Source organism: Calonectris borealis, chromosome 2, assembly GCF_964195595.1.
Source record: "Calonectris borealis chromosome 2, bCalBor7.hap1.2, whole genome shotgun sequence".
Lineage (NCBI taxonomy): Eukaryota > Metazoa > Chordata > Aves > Procellariiformes > Procellariidae > Calonectris > Calonectris borealis.
Window position 1 is genome coordinate 2,621,357 of NC_134313.1, and position 26,043 is coordinate 2,647,399.

At 46.2% G+C, this 26,043-nt stretch overlaps 1 protein-coding gene across 1 annotated transcript; it reads left to right on the forward strand.

Moving 5' to 3' along the window:
* The first annotated feature begins 15,802 nt into the window (after positions 1 to 15,802).
* Positions 15,803 to 22,046, forward strand: ARC (activity regulated cytoskeleton associated protein). Its single transcript, XM_075144551.1, has 3 exons — positions 15,803 to 19,123; positions 19,705 to 19,873; positions 20,263 to 22,046. Exon 1 carries the CDS (start codon positions 16,334 to 16,336, stop codon positions 17,546 to 17,548), a length of 1,215 nt encoding a protein of 404 aa, XP_075000652.1. The 5' UTR covers positions 15,803 to 16,333; the 3' UTR covers positions 17,549 to 19,123; positions 19,705 to 19,873; positions 20,263 to 22,046.
* The last annotated feature ends 3,997 nt before the right edge of the window (positions 22,047 to 26,043 follow it).

Here is a 26,043-nt window from a genome sequence, read left to right on the forward strand (position 1 = left end):
GTGCTGGTAGAAATGATGAAGTGAAGGATCTGATAAAGAACCAGCCTTGAAGGAAGTGCTACATTGCAGTTAAATTAGAAATTTGAGAAGCTGACTTGCTGGGAAGTTGGCTTATTTAGAAGGTAAAACATTACAACTAAAAGTCTATGAGCAAAGTTGTCAGAAGGAAGACTTGTGTTCCCAATTTAACATGTCAGATGGAAGAAGTTGGAAGCTTAGACTTTCCTTCATTGAAAAGAAAGAAATTAAACCAGTCCTTCTGGCTCTTTTCAGACCTAGGGGCTGGAGCTCCATAGGCAGTTCTGCTAAAGGGAGTGAAGGAAGTGGAAGGAGGAGTGAAATTGGGATTACTGCTCTAGCTGTCTTGTAGGCAGGTCAAAATTGCTGCTTTTAACAGATGCTGCTTTTTTGAGCCGGAGCTGTGGACACCTCACCCTACCACACACACGTCCAGCTCAATGTTGCACTGTGCAAATGCAGAGATTTGGGAAAACTGCTTTGACGACCTATCCACTGTCATGAAAGAGAGACAGATAGCCACCGTGATCTCCTGCTGGAAAAATACCCTGTCCCCTTGATACTTACTTCCCTCAGTGAGACTGTTCCTGTTTCCATCTCTGTCTCCACTTTACCCCCCTATGCCAGAAACTTTCTAATAGGTAGCCTTGTACTTCACTTTTGATTTTCTTCTGCTGGTTTCCTCAGGTCACTTGTGTGTCCTTTACACCAGGGGGTCTGTAGGGTGTGGGCTCCCCATACTCAAAGTTCCATGTTGTCCTCTCTTGACCTGTCCTCGTTTCCCCTGCAAAAACTCCTGTTTCATTCACATCTTGAATACTGCCTGTTTTGTTTTGGTGTCCCCATATCAGCAAGCATGTGAAAAAAAACCTAACCAGTGGAAAGGGGTAATAAAGTCACTTCCACGCAGGGAATGGCTGTGTAAACCTTGTTTGTTCAGTCTGGAAAAAGAAAGGATAAAAGGAAGGACAGTATAGGATCTGGAGAGAAGTCATTAGGGGTTGATTGGTTATTATGTCTTCAGATGAAGAATTATCAGTTGAAATGAGCAAGTGCCAAGCTCAGAACAAAGAAAAAGGAGGAGTTTCTTCACACGACATCTGGTTATCTGTGCAAGTCCCTGCTGTAGAATATTACAGATCCCCAAAGTATACAGACATTCAAAAGACGATTGAGCAGATTAATGGAAGGAAAAAACTCCACGAAAGGCATGTAAATATGAAACTACCTGCTTTGGTTCATGCAGTGCCTGCACCATAAATCTCTGGAGATTAGGAGAGTATCTAGTGTTATAACACTGCATTCTTTTTTCTGCTATTATAGTCGCCTATAGGCATTAACTCATGGAAAATGTTGCAGACTGGGTTTTGAGCTAGATGTTCTTTTGTACATCGTTTCTGGCACCTTCCTATACTCCTGCCCTGGCTTCTTGAGGCATCAGGAAAGGGTCAGCCTGTTAAACCTCCTTGGCACGATGGGCAGAGATGTGCTGTAGGTGTCATTTCATGCCATCAACCTTTTGATCTACCACTCCCACACAGTTTTTTGAGGTTTTGGCCATGTCAAACAGATGACAGAAGATCCCTCTGTCCCCGTTTTCTTTCCTCCCATTCTTCCAGTTTTCCTATCATTCAAGGCTGATTTGCCTGTGCTTTTTAAAATACCCATCTGGCATCAGCCAGATGCAGCTTTCAAAAGTTATCACATTACATCCATGCAGAAAGCTACCACTGAATGCTTATCCCAACAGTTGACATGCCTGGCCATGTTGAGAGGCATGACGCTGGCCTTTGTGGGCCAGCATGGGTTCATCATCCCTTGCTGAAAGCACTCTTTTTTTTAATGGGGGTGATTGCATCAACCAGATGTAGGTGCAGAGAGCTGACCTTTTTTACCCAACTCAGCACATCAGATTTGTCATAAATTTTAGTTTTCATTGCAGACCTCCTGGCACCAAAGTATCCCACTAATGGAATTTTGTCCTGTTTCTCCACTCTTAATCCAGCTATCTGCACCAGGGGAGTGACAGACAACTGCAGGGTCAAGATGCTATTGCTTTTCACATACTGACTTGGCTCTTATGTGTCAAATAAAGCACATGTTCCTCCTTTAGTTTTCTTGAAATTCTTCTGTCTCATTACACTGAGTGGGCTTCTGGTTTACTTGAAAAGAATTTTTAGTGATTATCTCTATTTTGCTGTCGCTATTTTCTCTTCTTTCTCTTTTTCCAGATTTTTCTGAAAATGATCTCATTAAAAACACGGAACTCCTGTTTCTCAGAAAGGTTCCTTGAGGTTTGCAAAGGTCTGCCAGCAGGAAGGTTGCTTGTCTCTATTTTCCCTGCAGTTCAACAGACCCCCAAGTGAGCCCATTAGCAAAAATGGACTGCTTGAAAAAAATTCTACAAAATATGCAACAGCAGCAGCAATAGCTCTGAAATGTAAGGCTCCAGTAGGCAACAAACTATGTTTGCAAACCTCATCTTTGATGGCAATTTAATATGTTAGGGAAGAAACGAGATAATGGCACAAAAGGGACTGTGGGTGCTTGCTACCTACTGAAATAGTTGTGACGGGACGTTCTAAAGAGGATGGAATATGGGGCCTGACGTAACTCAATTGTTATTCTGGAGAGATAAATGCATCTTTGAAAAACAGAGTTAATGAAGCCCGTCTGCCAGACTATACCTGTCACATAGCCCTTTCCTTCTCCCTCCTTAAGTCTGATGTCTAAAAGATGCTGAGATTGTTAGCCTATCCTTTGCGAGGGGGTCACTAGGTGTTCTTTAAAGTTTTCATTTAAGGTTTGGCTTTTAGGAATCCAGGCTATGAATAACAGCACTGCTGTCCTTATGTGCAGTATCCTCATGCTTGAAACATGTACCTTGGATGGAGGGATGCAGTTTGTGGTCCCGCTGGTGCCTAAGATAAATTATCTGGATCCGGGTGAAAATTTGCAGCTGCCCTGTAGTGAAATACCCACATACTCAGTGGTAGGGAGACACAGCAAGAACAAACCCCAGATCTGGTATTTAAGTTCACCCCAAGTCTGAATCACTCTTTGCTGGGAAAACTAAGTTTTAGTGTTTGCTCTAGTGACTCCGTTATACAAAGAGAGAGACCTGAGAGATCTTGGATGTATTTCACTCAGAGTGGTGGGACAATCTGGAAAAGCAGAGGTCTGTGTTCATCAAATTCTTGTTTCCAATCAGGCAAAGGGAGGTATTTGAAGCAGAACTTTCTAAGCTTTATGAGAGTACCTCAGCTACTCTGCAAAAAGGGAGGGCAATGACCATCTCCTTGGTTGTGTCCTGCATGGACCCAGGCTGACCAGACAGCAGAAGAATGCCTAGTCTGAGAGTTTTGTATTGGAGCTAAGCACTGAGAGACACAAGTCTCGGCCTAAATTTGTTTTGTGTCAATTACTGAATATTGCAATCCTGCAGTTATCTCGGCGTACATGTCCTGTTGCTTTTCCCAGGCTTAATAGCATTTGCAGATCCCTCTCTGCCTCCACAAACTCACAATGCACTATGCTTTCCCCAGATCTTTCTTTCAAGATGGATCGCCCACTGCCATTTCAACCCATCAAAACTTCATTTTCAGAAGGATAAACCAAATACATTCAGGAATCACTTTTTTAATAACTGTCAATAGACCAGAGCAATAAAATGGGTACTAAAAAGGCAGAAAAACAGCACCAAGAAAACCCTTGTAAAAATAACAGGTGCATTAAAGTGTGTGGGGGTAGGTAGGTATATTTGTAAGACAATAATACACAAACCAGGTGGCATACTACCTCATTAGCAATCCACTTGTTCTTGCCAAGCAGGGTTTGGTGAGATTCCCTGAGAGGTTTCCCAGAAACTCATAAAATTAGTAGTAAACAACCCTTCTTGGGGGTTGGGAAATATTTTCTGACTCTGCCTAGCATCCCAACCCCCTTCTGAAGTTTTTCTCTGTTTTGCAAAACATCCAGAAGTTATTGGGAGGAAAATGAGGGAACAAAGGAGGGGGAATAAGATGAGTATAGGCAGAATCTACGGTAATTGGCTTCACATTGAAAAGCATAAGAATGATTGCTTGGACAGTGATGGTATCTTGATGCATAAATGGGTTTGTTACTTAACTCTGGTGATTCATGCTGTCAGGCACAGGGATGAGGCAGCTGCCAAATTTGATGCTGGGAAGGAATTTTCTCTCCCAGAACAGATTGGCAGGGAATTTACAAAGCTGAGGGGTCAATAAAAAGGGCCAGATATTGTTATGATGAACATGTGGACAGGCAGGGGGAACATCCCAGGGCGCAGTAGCACTGCCATGTTCCTACCTCATGGTACCAAGCATGCCCCAAAAATCAGTGCACAACCCTGTTTTCCTTTCTCCCAGAGCTCCAGTAGACCTGTAATCCACAAAGGGATGACTTTGGTGGAAGAGGTGAGTAAGACGACATTCCTGTTTTCTATGGATGAATACTGGAGCAATGGGTCTTTTCATATTTTTCACATCACCTATTTCATCCATGTCTCTAAATAAAGCCTAACTGAAGCTACATGAGTCTTAGCCGTTGGGTGTTTGGGGTAGGTTTTTTTTTTTTTTCCTTTTGTTTTTAAAGAGTGTCTAAAGAATGTGTTCCAGCTGCCTGGAAGGAAAGAGCAAGAAAGAAAAAGAGAACAAAGGAAAAGAGTGGAGATATTTAACTGAGATAATTTTAGCTGTTCTAAATGCCACAGGCAATCTGCACAAATATTTGGAGAGAAGAGATGAGGAAGGAAGAAAGAAAAAGTTCTGTGCTGGTCATCCAGTCCCCAAATTAAGGGGAGGAAGCTGTCTTTGAAGAGATTGAGCAGGACCCTACCTGGCAGCTCTTGGGTAATTGCTTTTTGAGCCTCCGTGGTCTCCTCTGCACTCTACTGGGCCACAAAGCAAACTCATCCAGCCCTAACAGGGCCTGATGGGGAAACCCTCTGTTTATGGGGCTGAGCAAAGAAATAAGGCACTCTCAGGTTGGGTGAACAGGGGTGGCCAGCTGGATGAGGTGAATTCAGATCCTTTCTTGGTCTGGACCCTTGTGTCCCAGGTGAACACCGGAGGAGGCAATTCTGGGTCGGGAGAAGGCTCGGTCACTCCTTGTGGGATCCCTATGCTTTCTGTGTGACTGAAGCAGGGAGATGGTGTTAGCTTTCCTGTGAGATACGGGATGCATGGCCTGGGGTATATATTCTAAGCTATACCTTGGTCTGGCCTGATGGATGTTTGATCAGTTATCCAAAATGGTAAAGCTCTTGCAGAAGATGCTGGGCTAGCTAGCTATGTGGTGGTTGGAACTCTTCAGATGAGAAGAAATCACAATTCATGTCCTAGTTAAAAGAAAGATGTTGTGAATGTGTTTTTCCTCAACTCCCGGGAATGACACCCTATCCCATGACAAGAAAGATATGGACCTTTTGCTCAGCACAAGAAAGGCATTGACCTGTTGGAGCGGGTCCAGAGGAGGGCCACAAAAATGATCAGGGGGTGGAACACCTCTCCTATGAAGAAAGGCTGAGAGAGTTGGGGTTATTCAGCCTGGAGAAGACAAGGCTTTGGGGAGACCTTCTTGCGGCCTTTGAATACTTAAAGGGGCTTATAAGAAAGATGGGGACAGACTTTTTAGCAGGGCCTGTTGCAACAGGACAAGGGGGAATGGTTTTAAACTCAAAGAGGGGAGATTTAGACCAGATCTAAGGAAGAAATTCTTTACAATGAGGGTGGTGAAACCCTGGCACAGATTGCCCAGAGAGGTGGTAGATGCTCCATTCCTGGGAACATTCAAGGTCAGATTGGACGGGGTTGTGAGCAACCTGATCTAGTTGAAGATGTCCCTGCCCACGGCAGGGAGGTTGGACTAGATGACCTTTAAAGGTCCCTTCCAACCCAAGCTATTCTGTGATTCTATGATTCTATGACTATTCTGGACAATGACAGCCTCCTTGTTAATAATGTGAGTGATAAACATGTTTTTAAGACCCCCTGTGTCTACAACTAAAGCTTTGGGTGGAGGGTGGTGTTCAGTCAGCTTCCTGCACAACTTCTGGCAGAAACACGGGCGTACCCTGATGAGATTGCGTTGTCCTCACAAGACTTGCAGACAAATGGTGCGCATCCATCACATGCAAAACTTGGGGAGGGAGTTGGAGGATTTTGGAGAGCAAATGGTTAATGGGAAGGAAGGGTCTGCATGTGTTTATTGTGGGGGTCATAAAACTCCAAATCTCAGAGTTTTCCCCTCTTTCACAAACTCCCTAAGCACAAGCATAACTTCAGAGAGCCTTCCAGGCTCTGAGCAAATCAGCACTGCAGGCTCCCTCTCCTCCTCCCTGATGCAGAGCCTGGGGAGGAGGAAAAATGGCTGTAACCCCCTCGCCCCAGGGCAGGCACCACATCTGGGGAGCCATGCCCACAGCACCCCTATTTTAGCAATGCCTTGGGGATGCTATCCTGGCCCATTTTCACCCCCTGCAAAGCTCAACAGGCAGGCTGTCTCCCTTCCCTTTTTGCAGGCAGGTGAGGGAAAGGCAGGAGCGTGCGGCAGATCCGATCTCTGGCACACACGCTGCTCATCCCTTTTGTCTTCCCCCTCTCCCTGCTCCCACTCACCCCTTCTCCCCCACACACCCACCCACCTCGGTGTCTCATTCAGGCATGGCTCAGGGCGCTTCAGGTAGCCGCAGGGATGGATGTTAACCTCTGCCGAGCTTCTTGTTAAGGAACCCGTTAATATGGAGCTGCTGCCTTTCCCTCCCCCTTCTCCCCGCAGCCAAACCCGGCTGCTGAAAAACAGAAAATGGGGGTGCGAGGTGGGAAATCCAGGACACCACGTCCTCCCCCACAGCATGGGCTGGGGTTTGTTTGAGCAGGTCAGTGGTGAGGCCACCATCTGTGTCAAGCGGGGAGAAACGGCGGCGATTGGCAGAGAAGCGTTGGCTCGGTTGGCTGGATGCCACTGCATCTCCCCCCAGATCCTTCCCTCTCTCTGTTGCAACATTCCTGTGAGGACCCATGGAGAGCTAAATCCTATTGTGCTGGGAGCAAGCTGCCACCGCCTCCCCAGCATCTGCCGGGCTGAAATCACGAGCCCAGCAACAGGGCAGCGCTGCCTGTCCCATCCCCATAGCCCTGCAGCAGGACCATCTCTCCCCAGGTCATGTCTGAGGCACATGCAAAAATCATTCTTCAATCCTTAGGGATCTTTCAGTAAAATAAGGCATAAATAACCCTGGCTGCAATTGCAGCCTCTGATTTTTTTTTTTTCTTCTTTTTTTTTTTTTCCCCTCCAATTTGGCCTTGCTAAGATTGAACAGATGAGGAAAAATCTTCCCTTCTCAGCAGTCTTCTATCCAGATGGGACCAGCCCTCCTGAGAGACAACCTCTACAAGGAGAAGGGAGATTGAGTAAATTCCCGTGATCATGTGGGGAGACACTAGCAAGCAAAAGACTGGTGTCAGGATCACTTCTGTCCCAGACGTATGCTTCTTAATCTTCTGTCCTTAAAGGGTCTCTCCTTCCCTGTCCTTGTCCTCCTCACGCTGTCTCAGAGCAGACTGCACCTCATGTGGGACCTGCAGCCCCTGCCCCATGGACCTCCCAGGTCTCAAGCTCTAAACAGGACCTACACATGCACCTTCACCTAAGCCTCCTATTTGTTGCATGCTCCCAAATACACACCTTTCTCCGTGCAGAGATGTGAAGCCTCTGCAGCGCTTTGCTCCCATAGACCTGGTGATCTCCAGCCTGAGACCATCGAGCAGTTATGTTCAGTGTGGGGGGTACTGGTGTACCGGGGAGCTTTTGCACTGTGCTAAAGTTTTTTCAGGGGAAGAGAAAACTCCTAGAGAGCTTTACACAGCAGCTCACTCCCCAGCTACTGCTAGCCCTCATCTAACATGTCTTTTACCAATGTTTGGGGCCTCATATATATGGGAAGAAGAAATTAGTACAGTCTGCTGCTTGTTTCTCATGTTCCTCTGTTTCCCCTGAGCCTCTCCGCTGCCCCTAATTATCCATCTTTCATTTACAGGGACTTAATAATGGAAATGGAAAAGCTGGTTGAATTAGACTGGGATGAGGATGCGCTGAATGAGGTTCCCTTCCCTTCAGAAGTGACCTAACGTTACCCTTTCTGTTATTGGTGATGCAGGCTCCCCATTACCACGTGAGGCAGCTGCTCTGTTGTTATCTTGAGCCGAGGGGACACAACTCCTGCATTGTGGCTCCCCGTGGCTAGGAGAGATTAGCAACAGAAAGTGAGAATGCTTAGGGGAAATCCTTTGTTAACAATGATGCCTGGGGGAGAAGCAAATAAGAGAAATAGCTTAGAAAAAGGAGAAGCAAAAGGAAAAATTTGAAAAAAAAGTAAATCGAGTAACCACTGAGTAATAAAATTGCTAAAAACAGGTGAGCGGTGGCCTAGTTTATGGCCACATGATGATGATGGCTGCAAGAGAACTGAGCTGAGAACTGACAGACATCATCATACAAAGCTCTGGAGTCATGGATTTGGCTGGCAACAGCAGCCTCATGTCCCACTGTGACCATGGAAAGGCCTTGTGTCCCTTTGGTGCCCTTTGCGATGCTTAATGGAGTTCACTGCAAAGCGCCAGACGCACGTTCCTATTAACAGCGAGGCAGAGCATCCCGTACGCCACCATCGCAGGAGGATGTTCATGGTCCATGGGTGAGGAAATCACTGTCCAAGCACTACAAGAAAGAAACAAGTAAACGATGTCCACAACATGAGTTGAAATAATGCATTTAGCATTTTCTTTTCCTTTAGGAATATCTCAGCACTGAGGAGACTTGGGTTGAAACCCTAGTGCCAAATTAGGCAGAGCATGGCTTCGAACCTGCCTGGGGTGTTGTCCAAAGACACCTACATGGTCAAATCCTAGCCAGGCTGGGGTAGGCAGGTTTGAAAATGCTTTGGGATTTCAGTCTGAATGCGGGCAAATAAAATATTTGGAGGGGGTTATGTGTGCCTGAAAAGAGAAAAACTACCAATCTATTCAGCGAGGCAATAACTGATCCATGGTTCAGGCAGAGAAGAATATTTTTGGTTGAAGAGAAGACTAAACTATGCACATTTGCAGATGAAGGGTTCTGGGCCTGAAAAGAGAAAAAAATCCTGCTTAGTGTGTCCCCATTATGAATCTGGAGATCTCTAACCCAGTTGGGGCATGAGCCAGAAGGTAGTTAATAGGGAATTTGAGAATGAAGTTATCATGGTGGTGTCCAAACAAACATGGCTTTTGTTGCTGTTGCACATCTTGGAGAATATCTATGATACCACATGCAAAGAGGCTTCTGCATCCCCTCCAAATCTGGATCTGCTTTGTCTGAGCACTCCTTAGCTTTCTCCTCCTTAGCATTTCCCCTCAAGGGAACAGAGTTGTTACCATAGCAGGAGGGGTAGGACTATCTAATGTGATGGGGAAAAGGGGCTGTGGTGGATTCTCCATGGGACTAGGACCGGCTGCTAACCACCACAACAAGGCAGTATTTTCTGTTATGGCCACAGGAATCTCCCACAGCTTCCTCCTCCTCACAGCCCATAGCAGGGAGTCTGCAGCTTGGAAATCTTCCCATAAGCCAGTCCAGCTTCACTGATGGAAAACTCCCACCAGCCCTAATGCCCTTCCCACATGCCGTAGTTGAGAAGAAAGAATCCATGTGGGTGCTGAGAAAGTGAAGGAGGGACTTAACACAGTCTCACCCCATGGGAACAGCATGATGTCTCTGAGGAGCAGGAGCAGGTCTGAGCCACTTGCTCCTCAGCACGTGAGTGGCTGGTACTGCCAAAGACACGTGGCTGCCCAACTTCCCCCGGCTCACCATGTGACCAAGGGTATGGTTTGACAGCATGGCAATCTGCCCCCAAAAAGGGCAATGTCCCGTTTCCCATGTGTGGCTGTGATCTCCCAGTGCTCCATCCCTGGACCTCATCTCACCCTGCCATGGGGCTGTTAACATTAAACCCAGATAGACACAGTAAAGCAGAGCCAGGGCTGCAGGGGAGGGTGGGACTGGCTCTGTGGACAGCAGATACTCCTTAAAGCGGCATGGGCGCATCATCTTGGCAGACGGTGAGGAGCACAGCTCTCCTGGACAGGTGGGACTCCATCAGCCTAGACGCGCCGGGAGATGAACCAGGGCTGTGAGCTTCACAGCCACCCCACTGCTTTTCCTTATTTAGCAGACCTGTGATTTGCAGCGTTTACTGCTGAGGAGGAGTAAAAAAGCACTAAATTCAAAAACATTTACTAGAACACTTAGAGGGCATCCTGAAGGGGAGCAGGTGGAGGAAGAGTAAAGCGTGCAGCCAGATGCGGGCCAGATTCAACTCTCAGCCGCGTGGCATAAAGGCAGATGAAATTTCATAAACCAGGTATGAATCAGGCCCTTCAACACGGGGCTTGCTTTTTTTGCTAGCAACAAATGTACTCTACCAGCTCGTCAGTGATGTGCACGGGAGGAAAACGAAGTTCATTTGGAGATGTCCTTCTGTTTGTGTTGACCTCATGAGAGTCATAACAGCCAACACCAGAGTTCAAGTTCTTGCTGTGAAAAATACTGACACCTCCTTTGACTTTCTTGATTTAGCCTCAGGCAGGCTTGAGGAGGCAAACTCAGCACAAGGAGGCACTCATTAACATTTCCTTTGCCCTGTGAGGAAACGAAAATAACAAACATCCCATTAAATAAGGGGAGGAAAAAACTATAAAATATTTGAGATATTTTTAGTCTGAAAAAAAGCACTCTATCTTCCCCACAAAGTAGGGCTTTTCAAACAAAAAGAAAAAAGGAGAGAACTTGCAGGCTCCTCTGCACCAGAAGGAGTGGTAGTACTAATAATAATAATTATGATGATTATTGTTAATATTGATAGCGGGCAGCCCTCAGTTTCCTGCTTGCTTCCCCACCCTCCCAGCAAGTGACGTGTGGGCCCCAGCCACGGAGGACAATGGGTGGCCAGGAACAATGCAGCCACTGACGCGAACCGTGGTTTGAATGCGAAACTCTGCGTTGTGAGTGCCAGCTTCAATGCAATAGAGTGTTCCGGTGCTGGAGATGGATGAATAGAGACGTATGGTGTAAATTAAATGTGTTACTCTTTTTCTCCTTCTTTTTCTTCTTTTTTTTTTAATAAATTAAAAAGCCCAACACCTTGATTTCTCTTAAATTTATTCCCTTCTTGAGGGTTTTGCTACTAAACAAATGACTGGCCAGCTTTGTCTGGTAACCTATAGGAGAATTGATAGGGATTGAAAGGGCATGGAGGCAGAAGGAAGGGGTTTTGGTTTCATTTTTTTTTTTCTTTTCTTTTTTCTTGTAGAAGGAGGAAGCAATTCTGGAAGTGAAAGGGAAAATTCTAGCACTGCAGATATAGGATAACACAGAAAATCCCTTGTTCACCAGGAGAAAAAACGAGTTCCTGCAAGAGTATGGGATTAATTGCACACTGGCCTTCAGAATTCTAACTTTAGGCACTTCATAGAGTCCTTGGTGAAAGACAGGGTCCTCCAGACAGTGATTCAGAGAAGGAACGCAATGCCCATCGCAATGCATAATTGAAGAGGGACCCTGGCGTCACAGCAGGCTAATACAACATCTAGTAGAGCTCTTCCGAGCATAAGCCTCTAAAAAACAGCACAACTCGGTTGCACCATAAACTTTCCCAAGCCCTGGAATCCCCCTCTTCTCACTCACCCACCAGGTTCATCTGGCTCACAGTTCAAGCTCATCTCCAAGAAGCTGAGCCATACGATAGATCTGGGCAAAACACTCATCCAGACGAGGTGGCAAAGAGACGTCAACCGAAAAAAAACCCCAAACCCCATCAAGGTTACTCTAAGGTGAAGTGCAGCGAAAGCCCACATGCTGAACGGCTGCAAGGGGCGAGTGCCACCGGGCTCTGTGTGCATCGTGTCCTCAGCAAAGCACTGTTGTGACAGCACTGGGGAAGGTGCCAGTGCTCGCTATGACTCAGTGTCCCTTTCATATGGTCCCTCTCCCTGCAGCGGGGTTTTCTGTTGCTGCTTGCTGCCATGCGCTCCTTTTGTCTGCTTGTAATTAGTCTGTTGGCTTTTCTCTTTCTCTCGCCTCATTATTTTTTTTTTTTTTGGGGTCTGATTCTAATCTACTGTGCCTTAAAATTATTCAGGAAGCTCTAGGGAGACAACCCACATTGATACCATCCCCACTGAGCTCTGAGATGTGGCTTTTGCTGTTTTCTCTCCCTTCCTTGCTCCTGCTCAGCTGTTTTGGAGGAAACTATCCCTGCTCACTGCTCACTCTTTTCCTTCCTCCCTCATACTCACTTCCCACCTCCCTTTCTGGTCTTCTTGCCCCCCTCTTGTCTTGGACCTCTTGTGAACCCAAAGCACCACATGCCTTGCAGTCTCCTCCGTCCATCCCATTGCCAGCTCCCCTGAGGCCAGGCAGCTGATTTCAACAGCTAGCTCTTTGTGAAGCCATGGGATAAAGCTGCTGTGGCAATGAGAACCTCCTCTCCAGCCTGCCCCAGTCCATGGCTCCTGTCCTTCCATGCCCGTCTGTCTCTCTGTGCCCGGAAATTTTCTGTCTGCCTCAAATTGCCTTTCCCCGTCAGCTCTCAGCACTCTACATCTCCCTCCTCCCTTTGCTTCCGGCTCCCCTCTCTCCTCCTCCTCTACCCACGCACCCTACTTTAATTAGAAATACAATGAAAATGCTTATCACTATGTCTTAATCAGCAAGTCATTCCCCAGTAGGTCCAGAAGGAAAACCCCCGTTCCTCCTCGCCTCTTCTGTCTCCCCCACCACCTCCACAGAAGAAAAGCACGCAGATTAGGAGGAGAAATTGGTGGAAAGGTTGCAGAATGAGATGAACCTAGAGACCTGGGTAAGCTGGAGGAAAGAACCAACAGAAACCTTGCGATATTCAACAAGGACAAATGCTGTGCCTGGGAAGAAAGAGTCCCTGGCTGGGGCTCAGGACCTGGCTGGGGGACAGTGAGATGAGCATGATCCAGCAGCGTGTCCTGGCAGCAGAAAAAGTATCCTGGACTGTGGGAGCATGAGCACAGCCAGGAGATCAATGGACATGATTATCCCCCTCTATTCAGGACGTATTAGACCATATCTAGCTGCTGCAACCAGGTTTAGGCCCCTTAGTAGAAGACATTGATCAGCTGGAATGAGTTCAGCACAGGCCATTGAGATGGTCAGGGCTACAGCACTTGGATCGTACCTGGTGTGGGACCGGGGTTTGTCCATCCTGGAGAAGCAATGGCTTCAGGAGGACCTAACAGCAGTCCCCCCTACCTGTGGGGAGGTTATCAAGGAGATAGAGCCAGGGTCTTCACAGAGGTGGCTGGTGAGAGAACAAGAGACATCGGGCATAAATTGAAATAAGACATTCAGCCTGGGTTTAAGGAAAAAGGTTTTCCCTCTAAGGACAGTCATGCAGTGGAGTAGGTTGCCCAAAGAGGGTTGTGCAATCCCCATCCCTGGGGTTTTCAATATCTGAAACCTGAACCATTTCATCTGACCCAGTAGCTGACCTAAGTTAGGGTAGGACATTGAGCTAGAAATCTCCTGAGGTCCCTTCCAGACTTAATAATCCTGAGATCCTAATATGGGACCTAAGAGCCAAATGAGGCCATTCAGACTCTGATGAATCCCCCCACACTGAAAACTAAGGGAGAGGGAAAGAGAGGTAGCAGGGGCTGGAAAGAGACAGATTTGGAGTAGGTTTTACAGCCATTTCATCCCAGACTCAGGCATTTGATGGGACAAGGTGAGGTTGAAATCAGGTCACCTTGCAAAGTTAAATCCAGTCTACAACTTGTCCCTATCCACTGGCAATCTCTTATGGGCTGGGTGAAAACCTGGGGAGAATATCTTTGCACTGATCCAGAGATACACAGATTGCACAGTCTCTCCCAATTCACCTGATGTTTTACTGGCAATGCAGGTTTAAGGCGGACTCTCTGGGATATAGAAACCACAGCATAAAAGGCTCTAGATCTGTCCCAAACCCTCAGATGATTGACATTTGACCCTTTCTAAACACAAACACGAATGCACAAAAATCTCATGCTCAGGAAAGCTGGGTGAAAGTGGAGAAGTAAGCAAGGCAGAGAATATAGCTCTCTACCAGTCATATCACTGTCATGATATGTGTGGGGGGATAAAGTGATATTGGGAGGGTCTGCTGGGTTAGGAATCCTGATTTACACCCTCAGGCTTTTGTCCCCTTCCCCACTCACTGGCACTCCCCACCTTCAACCAAACCATGCAGCCCTTCTATTGTCAGCTTGCTGCTACCCTAAATAACCCTCCTGCTTCCCCAGAGCACCATACAGCAGAAGTGTTTGTCCATGTGCCATCAACTGTAGGGAACAGACGCATGCCTTCCTGCAGCACATGGACATGGTGGGGGGGGAAGGGAATCCTGACCCCTGTCCCTCATGCCCTTCAGCTTAACCACCGCCAGTTTGCTCCGAGGGGACTCTGCTTTAACCAAATGCACGGGATCACTGAGACCTCCTTTCAGCAGGACTTCACTGAAAGACCATCCGTCTCCTCCGCATTTCGCTCTTACCAGGCTGGCTGCAGTCCCACCGGGAAACACGTGGTCACGAGCCGCGGGAGCGGGGACCCATCCTAAGCCTCCCTGGCACACTGCCCACCACCCCGCGCGGAGGCAAGACACCTCCCTGCTGACAACAGGCTTGAAACCCCTTTTTAGATGATATTCATGAATCAGCATCCCACTGCCTCCGGCCACTGTCACTGAGAGGGGATAAGAAGCCCCGGATGTCCTCAACATCTCTCCGAGGGTGTTCCGGCAGGGAACTCTCTCGGATTAGGGAATCCTTTATCTCTGGTTTATGTAAGAACCGGGGACTCCTTTTATGGTTGGCTTTTCCTGCTTTGTCAAGAGCAAAGAACAAATGTAGCTTCATTTGCGCTTGCGGGTTGGCTAACTGATTAAACATCTGATTCAAGCTAACTACGGAACAGGCTTTTGATGGGCGGATTTAATTTGGTGTAAAAACCAGGATGCCGTCCCCCTCCCTTACTGAATATTCCCAAGATAGCGATTGGTCTGGTGCAATTAAGCAGCGGGGATGACTCCCACCTACCAATTGTTTAGAAAGTCCAGAGTGCTCCAGTTTGTACTGAAGTGGCTCCTTTGAGTGTTTCCCCCTCTCCTTCCCCCCTCCTCTTTTATTTTCTTTTTTTCTCCTTTTTTTTTTTTTGTTTTTTTTTTTTCCCTGCTGATTTACCACCATTTCCAAGGATTTGCGTTAGGAGTGAGCTCACTCTGTGTGTGTGTGTGTGTGCCTGTGAGGGTGTGCGGGGGCCCGTGGGCGTCTGTCTTGGTGTGACACACTGAATTCCTCCTCATCTCCCCCTCTGCGAGTCCTGCCAGGGGAAGCATGCTAATGATGACCTTGCTGAGTAAATAGTTGTGGAATGAATAAGTGTTTTTCCTGCAATCTGAAAGGCGGAAGGTGCGATTACTCATCCATCTACCCAACTGTCTCCAGCACCTTTCAAGTGCTTCTCGCGTCGAGTCTGGGGGCGTGCGCGAGGGGGTGGGAAGCAAGGGGAGGCTGCCAAGATCTGGGTTGCCACAGACACCGGCCTCGCTTTTCCTCCAATAAACGCTGCGCTGCGAGTGTGAGAGGAGGCAGGGCAACACCCACATGTTGAGCTGTGTGGGGTATAAGTAGATGGAAGAGCCTGGACTAGTGGCAGTTCAGACAGGGAAGAGAAGCAGCTCTTTGCATCTCTAGTGAAAGCGCTTTTGACTCGCCAAGTTTACCAGAGGAGAAATCACCGGGATTTTTGCAGCAGCTTCCAGCTTCTGTGTGCATCTCTGTGTGTTTTTCTTCAGCGGGGACTCTCTGCCATTCGAGATTCTCAGCTCCGGATAAGCAGGTAGCGGGCACGAGTGTGGGGCTGGACATCTTAGCCAACTCCTCTCCTTGTTCCTGGAGGATCCTGGCTCTCTCTGGGACACCCTGAGCACGTGAGACCGGCGTTTCCAGCTGGGCACCGGGAGAAATTTGCCTACAACTCTCTCTGCAATCCACGGGGACCAAACAGCTCGCTCTGTGGTGATATCTGATTTGGTTGTGTTTGTGTCGAAAAGTCCTTTGCGGGGGGTTTAGAAGTCTCTGTGTGTCTTTCGGGAAGTGTTGTGGTTGGGTTTTTGAGAGCCAGCTCTAGCGCCAGGGCTTACAACCCCGTTCTTTCTGTGTTTGACACTCGTTTGGTCGGAGCCATGCAGCTGGATAATGTCACCAATGCGGGCATCCACTCCTTCCAGGGGCACCGTGGAGTTGCCAACAAGCCCAATGTGATCCTGCAGATAGGGAAATGTAGGGCAGAAATGTTGGAGCATGTCAGGAGGACCCACCGGCACCTCCTGTCCGAGGTCTCCAAGCAGGTGGAGCGCGAGCTGAAAGGCTTGCAGAAATCAGTGGGGAAGTTAGAAAATAACTTAGAGGACCATGTCCCAACTGATAACCAAAGATGGAAGAAGTCCATCAAGGCCTGCCTGGCCAGGTGCCAGGAAACCATTGCCCATCTGGAGAGGTGGGTCAAGAGAGAGATGAATGTTTGGAAGGAGGTCTTTTTCCGTCTGGAGAGGTGGGCGGACCGTCTGGAGTCCATGGGAGGCAAATATTGTCCTGGGGACCATGGCAAGCAGACTGTGTCCGTTGGGGTGGGAGGCCCAGAGATAAGGCCAAGTGAGGGGGAGATTTATGATTATGCACTTGATATGAGCCAAATGTATGCGCTGACCCCTCCTCCCGGGGAGGTGCCCAGCATCCCCCAGGGCCATGATTCCTACCAGTGGGTCTCCGTGTCAGAGGATGCTCCAGCCTCCCCAGTGGAGACCCAGGTCTTTGAGGATCCCAGGGAGTTCTTGAGCCACTTGGAGGAATACTTAAAGCAGGTGGGTGGAACAGAGGAATACTGGCTGTCTCAGATCCAAAACCACATGAACGGCCCAGCTAAAAAGTGGTGGGAATACAAGCAGGACTCTGTCAAGAACTGGGTCGAGTTCAAGAAGGAGTTCCTGCAGTACAGCGAGGGGACTTTGACTAGGGATGCTATCAAAAGGGAGCTGGATTTGCCCCAGAAAGAGGGGGAGCCCCTGGACCAGTTCCTTTGGCGCAAGAGAGACTTGTACCAGACCCTCTATGTTGATGCAGATGAGGAGGAAATTATCCAGTATGTAGTAGGCACCCTCCAGCCCAAACTGAAGCGCTTCTTGAGTTACCCCTTGCCCAAGACCTTAGAGCAGCTGATCCAAAGAGGGAAGGAAGTCCAAGGCAACATGGAGCACTCTGAGGAGCCCAGTCCACAGAGGACCCCTGAGATGCAATCAGGAGATTCTGTGGACAGCGTGCCTCCCTCGACTACTGCCAGTCCCGTGCCGAGCAATGGGACTCAACCTGAGCCCCCTAGCCCACCAGCTACTGTCATATGAGCTAGTCCAAGGGAGGCAGCAGTCTGGGTTACATGAAAGGGAGAAGGGGGCGTATTTAGGAAGCTTCTCACTTGGAGAGAGGTTCTGGCTGAGACGAGACATGAGGTGTGCTCAGTCCAACAGCCCATAGCAGAGGAATTAACTTTGCTTGTGGGGGGAGGGAGGCGATGGGGGAGAGGCACCTTAGGATGTGGTTGCCCACCTCACCTGAGCCATGCAATACGGTGGTGCTGGAGATACTGCTTGCACCACCGTGGGGAACGAACAATTTTATGAGATCCCTGACAAGAAACTAGAGACAATTCCCAACTTCAGAGGCAGCCGCTTCGCACTGGCAGCTTTCAAGGACTTCATGCGAGTGCAGCAATTGGCTGAGGGTTCCTACCGATCTGGATGTCTCCTCCTCCTTCCCTCCTCCCTCTTCTGAAGAGGTGTCCCTGTCCTGAGGAGACATCTTTCTTTTGACCCTTGCCCTTTTCTGATTTACTACTGGGCTTCTGTTCACTTGGCAATCTCCTGTTCTTACTTGCTCCAAAGGATTAAACAAGTTTTTTTATTTTTTTGTTAGAAGAAATCCTATGACTTCAGGAACTGAAAACTTTAAGAATCTGGATTATTTTTAGTGTTTTTTCATTTCGGTGCACCTAATACCTGCTTTAATGTTTTTCCTCTCAAGAGGCTCGTACTGGCTTACTTCTTGTCTTAGTTTCTGCTCACTCCAATCAAGGCCACTGCAGTGTAGAGGCAAATTTCACCCTTTCTCTGCACATTATACTGTGCATTCAGCAGGAAACAGAGTTTCAAATTAAATTCTGAGCTCATATATTGAAGGGGCAGTCCACTTCTTTTCAGAGAAGAGAGGGTGTCAAGGTGGAGAGAGGAGGCACCAGAGCTATTTTGAGAGGGTGGGGGGAGGTAAGGGAAATAAATCCTTATACTTTGAATGGAACAAACAAACACATCCTAAATCCAGAGCAAAATATCCTCAGAGCAGCAAATTGAGTCCATGCTGACGTGTGGAGGCAACAGGAGCTTTTGCCATTTAAAAACAAAAGAAGTGAAGAGAGAAGCTGTGTGTCCCAGCACAGTTTCAGCCGGTGCATCACAACAAAGAGTTTCTACTCACATAAACAGACTCAAAATGCTCTTGGAAAGTCTGGTACCCCTGTCCTGGAACACCTGAGGACAGAGCGTTGTCTCTTCACAAAGAACTTTCTACAACATCCCCGTGCCATGGATGGAGACGGACTTGGACTCTGTGACATTTTCCATGTTGAGACAGTAATGCTCAGCGTTCACCTTGCTTTGGCTGACACCTGATGATAGGACTTTGAGATGAAACTGCTGTAAGACATATTCAGGAAGTTTGGCTCTTCAAAGCTTCTTGAGGCTGGACACATCTTGAGCATCATCTGTATTCACCACCAGACCAAATAAACAACACCTCTGCAAGAGATACAGCAGGGATGCAGCAACAGGAGTGCCCCTGGGATGATCCTGGCACTACTACAGCAGTGACATGTGCCACCGGTGGCTCAGAAGGCCTTTGGTGTGCCTCCTTCCAAGAGACTGAAGGTAAGGCAACTCTCTGACATTCTCTTCTCTGCACGCCTCAGACCTACATTAGCCATAGCCTGTCCAGTTGGAACCTTGCACTGGGATAAAAAAAAAAAAATCTGAAATGGGATATGAAGCATAGTAAGTGACAGGTTAGGGTTGGGAGAAAGGGGAAGGGAAGGCCAGCCAAAGGGAAATAAAGGACAATGAGTGGGAGAAGTTTCCAAACAGGACAGTATCTTGCACTTTCTGATTAATATGGGGAGGAAATGGGAAACTTCTTCATTAGCCTAGCCCAAGGATCTGTCCCATGAAGCTCTGGGCTGGAGTCTCCAGCTGTGACAACACATCACAGGTCCATGCATAGCACAAAGGAGATGCATGTCTGCTCTGCAGCCTTGCTAGAAGCGAGTCGGTCTCAGGAACAGCGAGGGCTCTCCTCTCACTTGTTCAGAGTGAGTTAGTTTGGCAGTGGCTGTGTCTGCAGAGAGAAGAGAGCATTTCTTACTGATGACCTGGGATGAGTGGTGGGGGAGTGGGTGTCATTGCTGAGGATGAGCTGGCCGTGCATTACAAGCATTATCTTCTCTTGGTTACAGTGACTCACTCAGATCCTCCTCTGAGAAGGAATCACTTCACAGTGCTCAGGATTCAGAAGGAAAACCAAAGGGAAAAAGCTTCAGAACCAGGGATTCAACATCATTCCTGCTGTCAGGATCCCCAGCCACCAACTGTCGGATCCACTGTCTGAAGGAAAGACTGGCACAGGTAATTACCTCTCATCTTACCCTTGTGGGCCTTTCTTAGCCTCCCCAGTGCCCTCACCCAAAATATAGCCCAGGTGCAAATATCGGTGCTGGTCTTGAGACCTCAGCCCTAACGGTTGCAAGAGGCTGGCACCACCAAATAGGTGGGATATCAGCTTCTTGATGTAGGAACCCAAGCCCCAATGATTAATGCTCTGGGGACAGTGGCCATCATGCATTGCTTTCTGCCAGACCATTGGCAAATGCTTAGACACCAATACCTAGTGGGACCTCCAGGCAGCAGACATCTAGTGGGCACAGTAGAATATAACTCCATCTCCTGAGAAATCCCCTGTCCTCTCCACTTTGGATATCTAACCTCAGCTGCTGCATTTTTTTTTTCTTTTACAGAGATCCCTGCTATTCTGCTGAGTTTCCTTCTCTATGTCCAAAAGTCCTGCTTTCCCAGGGGAGAAGAGTGCTGCAGGAAGACAGAGGACAAATCATGCACCAAAGAGCTTCCCACACAGTGCAATGTCATGTTCAAGGTGCTGAGAGCCAGAATGAAAGGGGGAAGTCACTTCCAACAGGACGAAGAAAAGACTGAGTTGGTCCAGGTACTCCAAGCACAGAAGAAAGTCTTGAGAATTTAAAGAGAAACCAAGAAGCAGAACAGAAGAACCAAGTCTGGGCTTTGGGGACATGCAAGGATGCTGGGCTTGTATTGACTGTCTGTTGAGATGATACCATACCTCTGCCATTTGGGGCCACTGGGACTCACCTAAGGAAATCTTTGCTAGATTATCAGTTAAAAAAACTTTCCTGACTAACTTTGCCAAATGACTGACCCTACCTAGGCTACAAACCCTCCATGCTGTTAATGCTGTAACTCATTTTTCCTGAGTTGAGGGTAGCTTCATTTCATGCGGGTATCAGTTTTCAAACCTCAAAGGGCTCTGGAGGTTCGGAGAAGCATCCTGCGGTCCAGATGCTTGTCTGAACTGCTTGAGCCTGCACAACTTGGCCAGCTGTCTTGCCAGAAGGGAGACTCTTGTGAGGCAGCAGGCGCTTCTTGGATCTGCATGGGCCAGAGTTACTGCAAGAACTGGGGTTCTTGTGCTGGCTTTGGCATGACTGTTTCCATCCAGACCCAAGGAGCGCAAAAGTTGCACAAAAGACAAGAGCTCGAGTGAGTTGAACAAGACAGTTTTGGTTCACATCTCAGCTGAAGAGGTCCAGTTGGTTCCTCTCTCTTCCAGAGCCAACTGTCCCGGATATGCATGTGTGCGTGTCAGTGCGGGTGTATGTGTGTTGAGCAATCAAATCCACCTAACCAAATTCTGTTGTGTTTTGTTACATTTGAACTAAGCCAATGGGACCTAACATGCATTCCAACAATGCTCAGCAAAAATGTCCAGGACTGGAAAATTATGTAAAACCATGTAAAGGCAGACTTCATAGGCATCATCCCAAGGCCAAAATGATGTTTGATTTTGAGGTGCTTAATTTCCACAGTCCCTTCCAAGGGGTCTGACTGCCTCAATATGCATTTTATTTTTCCATAGACTTCCTGCCTTTTTAATGAATTAGCCAGTCTGTGCTACTTGATCATTTGGTCCTGAGGTTTATACATATTCAGCTGACTTTTTGGAATGTGCAGAACTGAATCTCCTGGACTGATTTTATTTCAATTATTGCTCCCAGCAGATTGGAGCTTTACTTGTAGCACCCTGGTTTATATTACCAGCCTCTCCAGGAAGGACTGGTAGTTTATTTTCCTGGGGCAGAGTCACGTGAATGAAGAAGTGTGTATGTGTTGTGTCTGTGAAACTTTAACGAATTTCAACCACTGGATTTTTTTTTTCCTTAGGCAATTTTACATTTGACTCTGACAAAACTACTTTAGAGTTTTTATTTTTACTAGAGATATTATTAATTTAAAAAACCTTGTACAAAAGGCAAATACATTGAACCACTACAGGTTATAGGGGTTGAAGCCAAAAGGTCTTTGTAAACCGACATCACTTGCCCTAGATCTGACTGTATCAGGCAGTTTATTCCTCATGTGTCATGTTGGAGTTACAAGATCACACTAAGCCACTAGAACCTGTCAATAGAATAGTGCTACACTCTATTTGCTATTGTAGCAAAGCCTTTTGTAGATTTATACAATAAAACTTTGAAATATCTGTTTCAATTGCTTTGTGCCTTGCTTTCTGGTCTTTCTTTCTTGGCTCATGTGAGACTCAAGTATCCATTACCCTCTGAAGATTTAGTCTTGTCAGCCATTTAGGCTTATTTGACTCATGAAATCTTCCTTTTCAGGAAAAGCAGAAGATTCACGTAAAAATGAAATGTACCGGGCCTTTGGAGAAGAGGGGTTGGATATAGAAAATATGGAGTGTTTTAAGCATCTCAGATTGAGTCAAATGTCACCCATGAGACTGGGAGAGACGGTCCGTTGTGAGACTGTGGATTGTGCAGGGTTCTTATTGGGTACATCTAAGAGAAAGGCTGTTGAAACAGAGGGCAATCACATTCCCACCCATGCTTGAGAGGTAATACGCATGGAAGAGCTGAGGCAAGTCAGGGCAAGGTAAAGAAATCACTAAGCCTGAATCAGATCTGCTTGATATCCAAAGAGTCAGAATGTCACCGAAATCGGGAAGGAACCTCGTAACACCAATGTAGTGTTAAAAGGCAGGCATTCTTTATTGCAGCGCTGGGGACACGGGGGATCGCTCCACCACAGCGTGTCCAATTTGTTGCACCTTTCACCATAAATTTATACAACAAAATCATAAATATACATAGCATTACATCATTTACTAATACATATGCATGACCAGTCTTCGCTTCGTATTAAAATGAGCTCTCCTCCCATTTGCGCCTGCGCACTGTTGCTTGGTGGTGGTCGTCAGGGGTCTTGGAGATGAAGGCCAGTGACTCCTCTTCGTCACCGTTGGCTGACCCTTTTACTTTGCGCAGACTCAGTGGCCTCTTGGCTTCTATCCGACCTAGGTGATTTGCTTCAACTGGTCTCTTCTAAGCATCAGTTGCTTCTTACAATAGTATGCTAAATTATCTTCTAATATTTAACAAACCAACAGTCCCTCATGTTCCTAAATTTATTTGTACTGTACTGTACTATAGAAACATGAACAGAACACTCTACCTGAATTTATAATAACTATTTGCTTCAAACATTACTCCTAGCAACTCGTGATTTCTTTTGATCATTAGTTTGATTGGAATTTAACCCAATCATGGTTTGGGGCTATACAGAGGATTTCATAGCATAGCGGCACTGCTTGGTAACTGTGTGGTAACATTTCCCCCCTTTGGAAGTCTTGAAATTTTATTTAATTTCAATACTTCCACAATATTAACTATTTACAAAGGCAGGATTCGTGTTTGCTAGGTTGTAATTGTCACCACTATTTCCTACTAGTGCGAGAGTGATTTTCCGATCAACGGCGGCCTTCCTTGTGAACTCTCTTTTCAAGCAATAATAGATAAGCAATATCACTAGGGAAATAATTAACAAACACAATACAGTACTAATTAAAGATTTTACCCAGGAACTTAGGTTCCATCCCAGTCCACTAAAGATTTTGTCAAACCAATTTTCTTGCATGTCTGTTTGAATTTCTTGAGTGTTCTTTTCTATTTGTCCTAACAAATCCAAATCATGTTCTACATCTTGTGTAACATTTGGGATATGTATGCAACAATGATCAATTCTATCTTTCAAATATCCACAAACTCCATGTTCTTTTAACAGAAGCATATCTAGAGCCATTCTATTTTGCAAAGTCATTTTTGAAGTGGCTTGGAGTTGTAAATTTAATTGTTTAAACCCTTTTCTTGTCACATTAGCTAATTTTTCTACTTGCCCTGTTAATTTATATAACCAAGCCCTATTCCTATACGTTGATAGGGGAGCTAACAAGGACTCTAAGGCCCAGCCAATTTTCACTCCTACTGAGGGTTCATTCCATTTTTCTTCCTCAACTTGTGACCTCTTTGCACGAACCAATCTTAAATTTTCAAGAGCACCCTTAAAAGGAGCCTTTTTCCAAATTGGGCATAATGTTGGCATTCCTAAAGTAATTTGCCTCACCTTTTTATCCATGGATAAATGGGTGGTCCAGGTTCCATCACTCATTGCCCAAACTAAATGTCCTGGACTTTGAATAGTGGATTTCTTGCAACTAAAAACTGCATCTCTTTTAAGCTTATATGGATCATTAAGAATCAAATCATTTTTAAGACCTCTACACCAACACCCATATTTCAATGCAGCTGCCAAAGGGGGAATATTTTGAATTGTTTTGTCTATTGTACTACAATTATATATTTTTTTACAACTCCACCAAGATACTATATTTTCCTTTTCTCGGGAAGCGGCTTCTTTATCATTAATAACTGATAGAGCCTGAAAAACTGTTCCATCCCAAGTAAAACACCAAGATATATTAGAGATATATTGAAATTGAGACAGAATTGTCATTGACCATACGGAATCCCATACAACTTTTCCTTGAGCGGTCTGGTTGGTTTGTCTACAATCCCATTCCATAACTATTTGGCTAACATTTTTCTTTACTGGCTCCTTATATGAGCACCATCCCACATTATTAAATCTTCCAATTTTAGTGAAAACAGACCCTGGAAGTTTCTCACAATCTGACCTACTTCCGGGACTTTTCCACTGTTTCTGAATGTAATCAATGCGTTCCTGCCATTGCTGTTTTGGACGTTGCTCACAATGAAGCTCATCTTTATTCAAATTTGTCGTTAAAATTCCCCATGGAATCGACTCACCTACTGCTCTCGGAATTGGGAGGCATGCCGTTATTTGGGTGACATTTTGCAATTTAGCAAACTCCTTTATCAATCCTATCATTAGATTTTCTTCCGGAGTCCTTTTGGGAATGTGTATCAATTGCTCTGATGAATCTTCAATTTCTGTTTTGTTCATTTGATTTCCTTCTTCTCCAAATAAAGTTCCCACCAATATTAATTGCCAGATTAACATACATTTTCTTACAATCAGACACATTTTAGAGTCAATTTTGCAGTTTCTGGATCCCTATTAATAATTTTCCACGACGGGGCCTTCTTTACTCGAGTGTAATGTATCCACGGCTCCACTCCTTCTACTTTGATTGCAGTGTAAGTTGTTAACAGTACCTGGAAGGGTCCCTTCCACTTCTCCTGCAGTGGTTCAGAGTTCCAGGTTCTTACATATACAAGATCACCTGGCTGATACTGATGTACAGGCGTATCCAAGGCAAGTGATCTAGTCAATACCACATATCTTCGGAGTGCTCCAAGGACTTTCCCTAAAGAAATCAAATATCTTTTCAAATCAGTTTCCCCAGTTACCTTCATATCCCCTGGGATTAAAGGAATTTGGTATGCTTTACCATACAAAATTTCATATGGACTTACACCGTCTTTTGATCTTGGTTGAATTCTAATTCTTAAAAGAGCCAACGGTAAAGCCTGTGGCCACCTCAAAGATGTTTCCTGGCAAATTTTACTTATCTGTCTTTTCAATGTTTGATTCATTCTCTCTATTTTTCCACTTGACTGTGGTCTCCAGGGGGTATGTAGGTCCCACTTGATGCCTAAAATTTTGCTAATTTGCTGGACTATTTCTGCCACGAAATGCGGTCCCCTATCAGAAGACATTCCTATCGGTACTCCAAATCTAGGTATTATTTCTCTCAATAATATTTTGACTACCTCTTTGGCTTTGTTGGTGCGGCAAGGAAAGGCCTCCGGCCATCCAGAAAATGTGTCAATCAACACTAACAAATATCTACACCCATTTTGCCTGGGTAACTCAGAAAAGTCAATTTGCCAATAATCTCCAGGAGAATTTCCTTGCTTTATTACTCCTAACGGTGGCTTCTTTTGGTTCAAAGGATTATTCTTATGACAAATTAGACACTTAGCTACTATTGATTTAACTATTCCTGTCATTCCCACGCAAACTGCAAATGTTTTCAAACTAGATATCATTGCATCTATTCCCCAATGTGTCTGCTCATGCTTTTCTCTTGCAAGTTCTATCATAACCTGCGGGGTCACTATTACTTGTTTTTCCGGTGTTACCCACCATCCTTCGGCATTTTGGGATGCCTTTAATTGCTCTGCCAATTGGTTATCCAATTTACTATA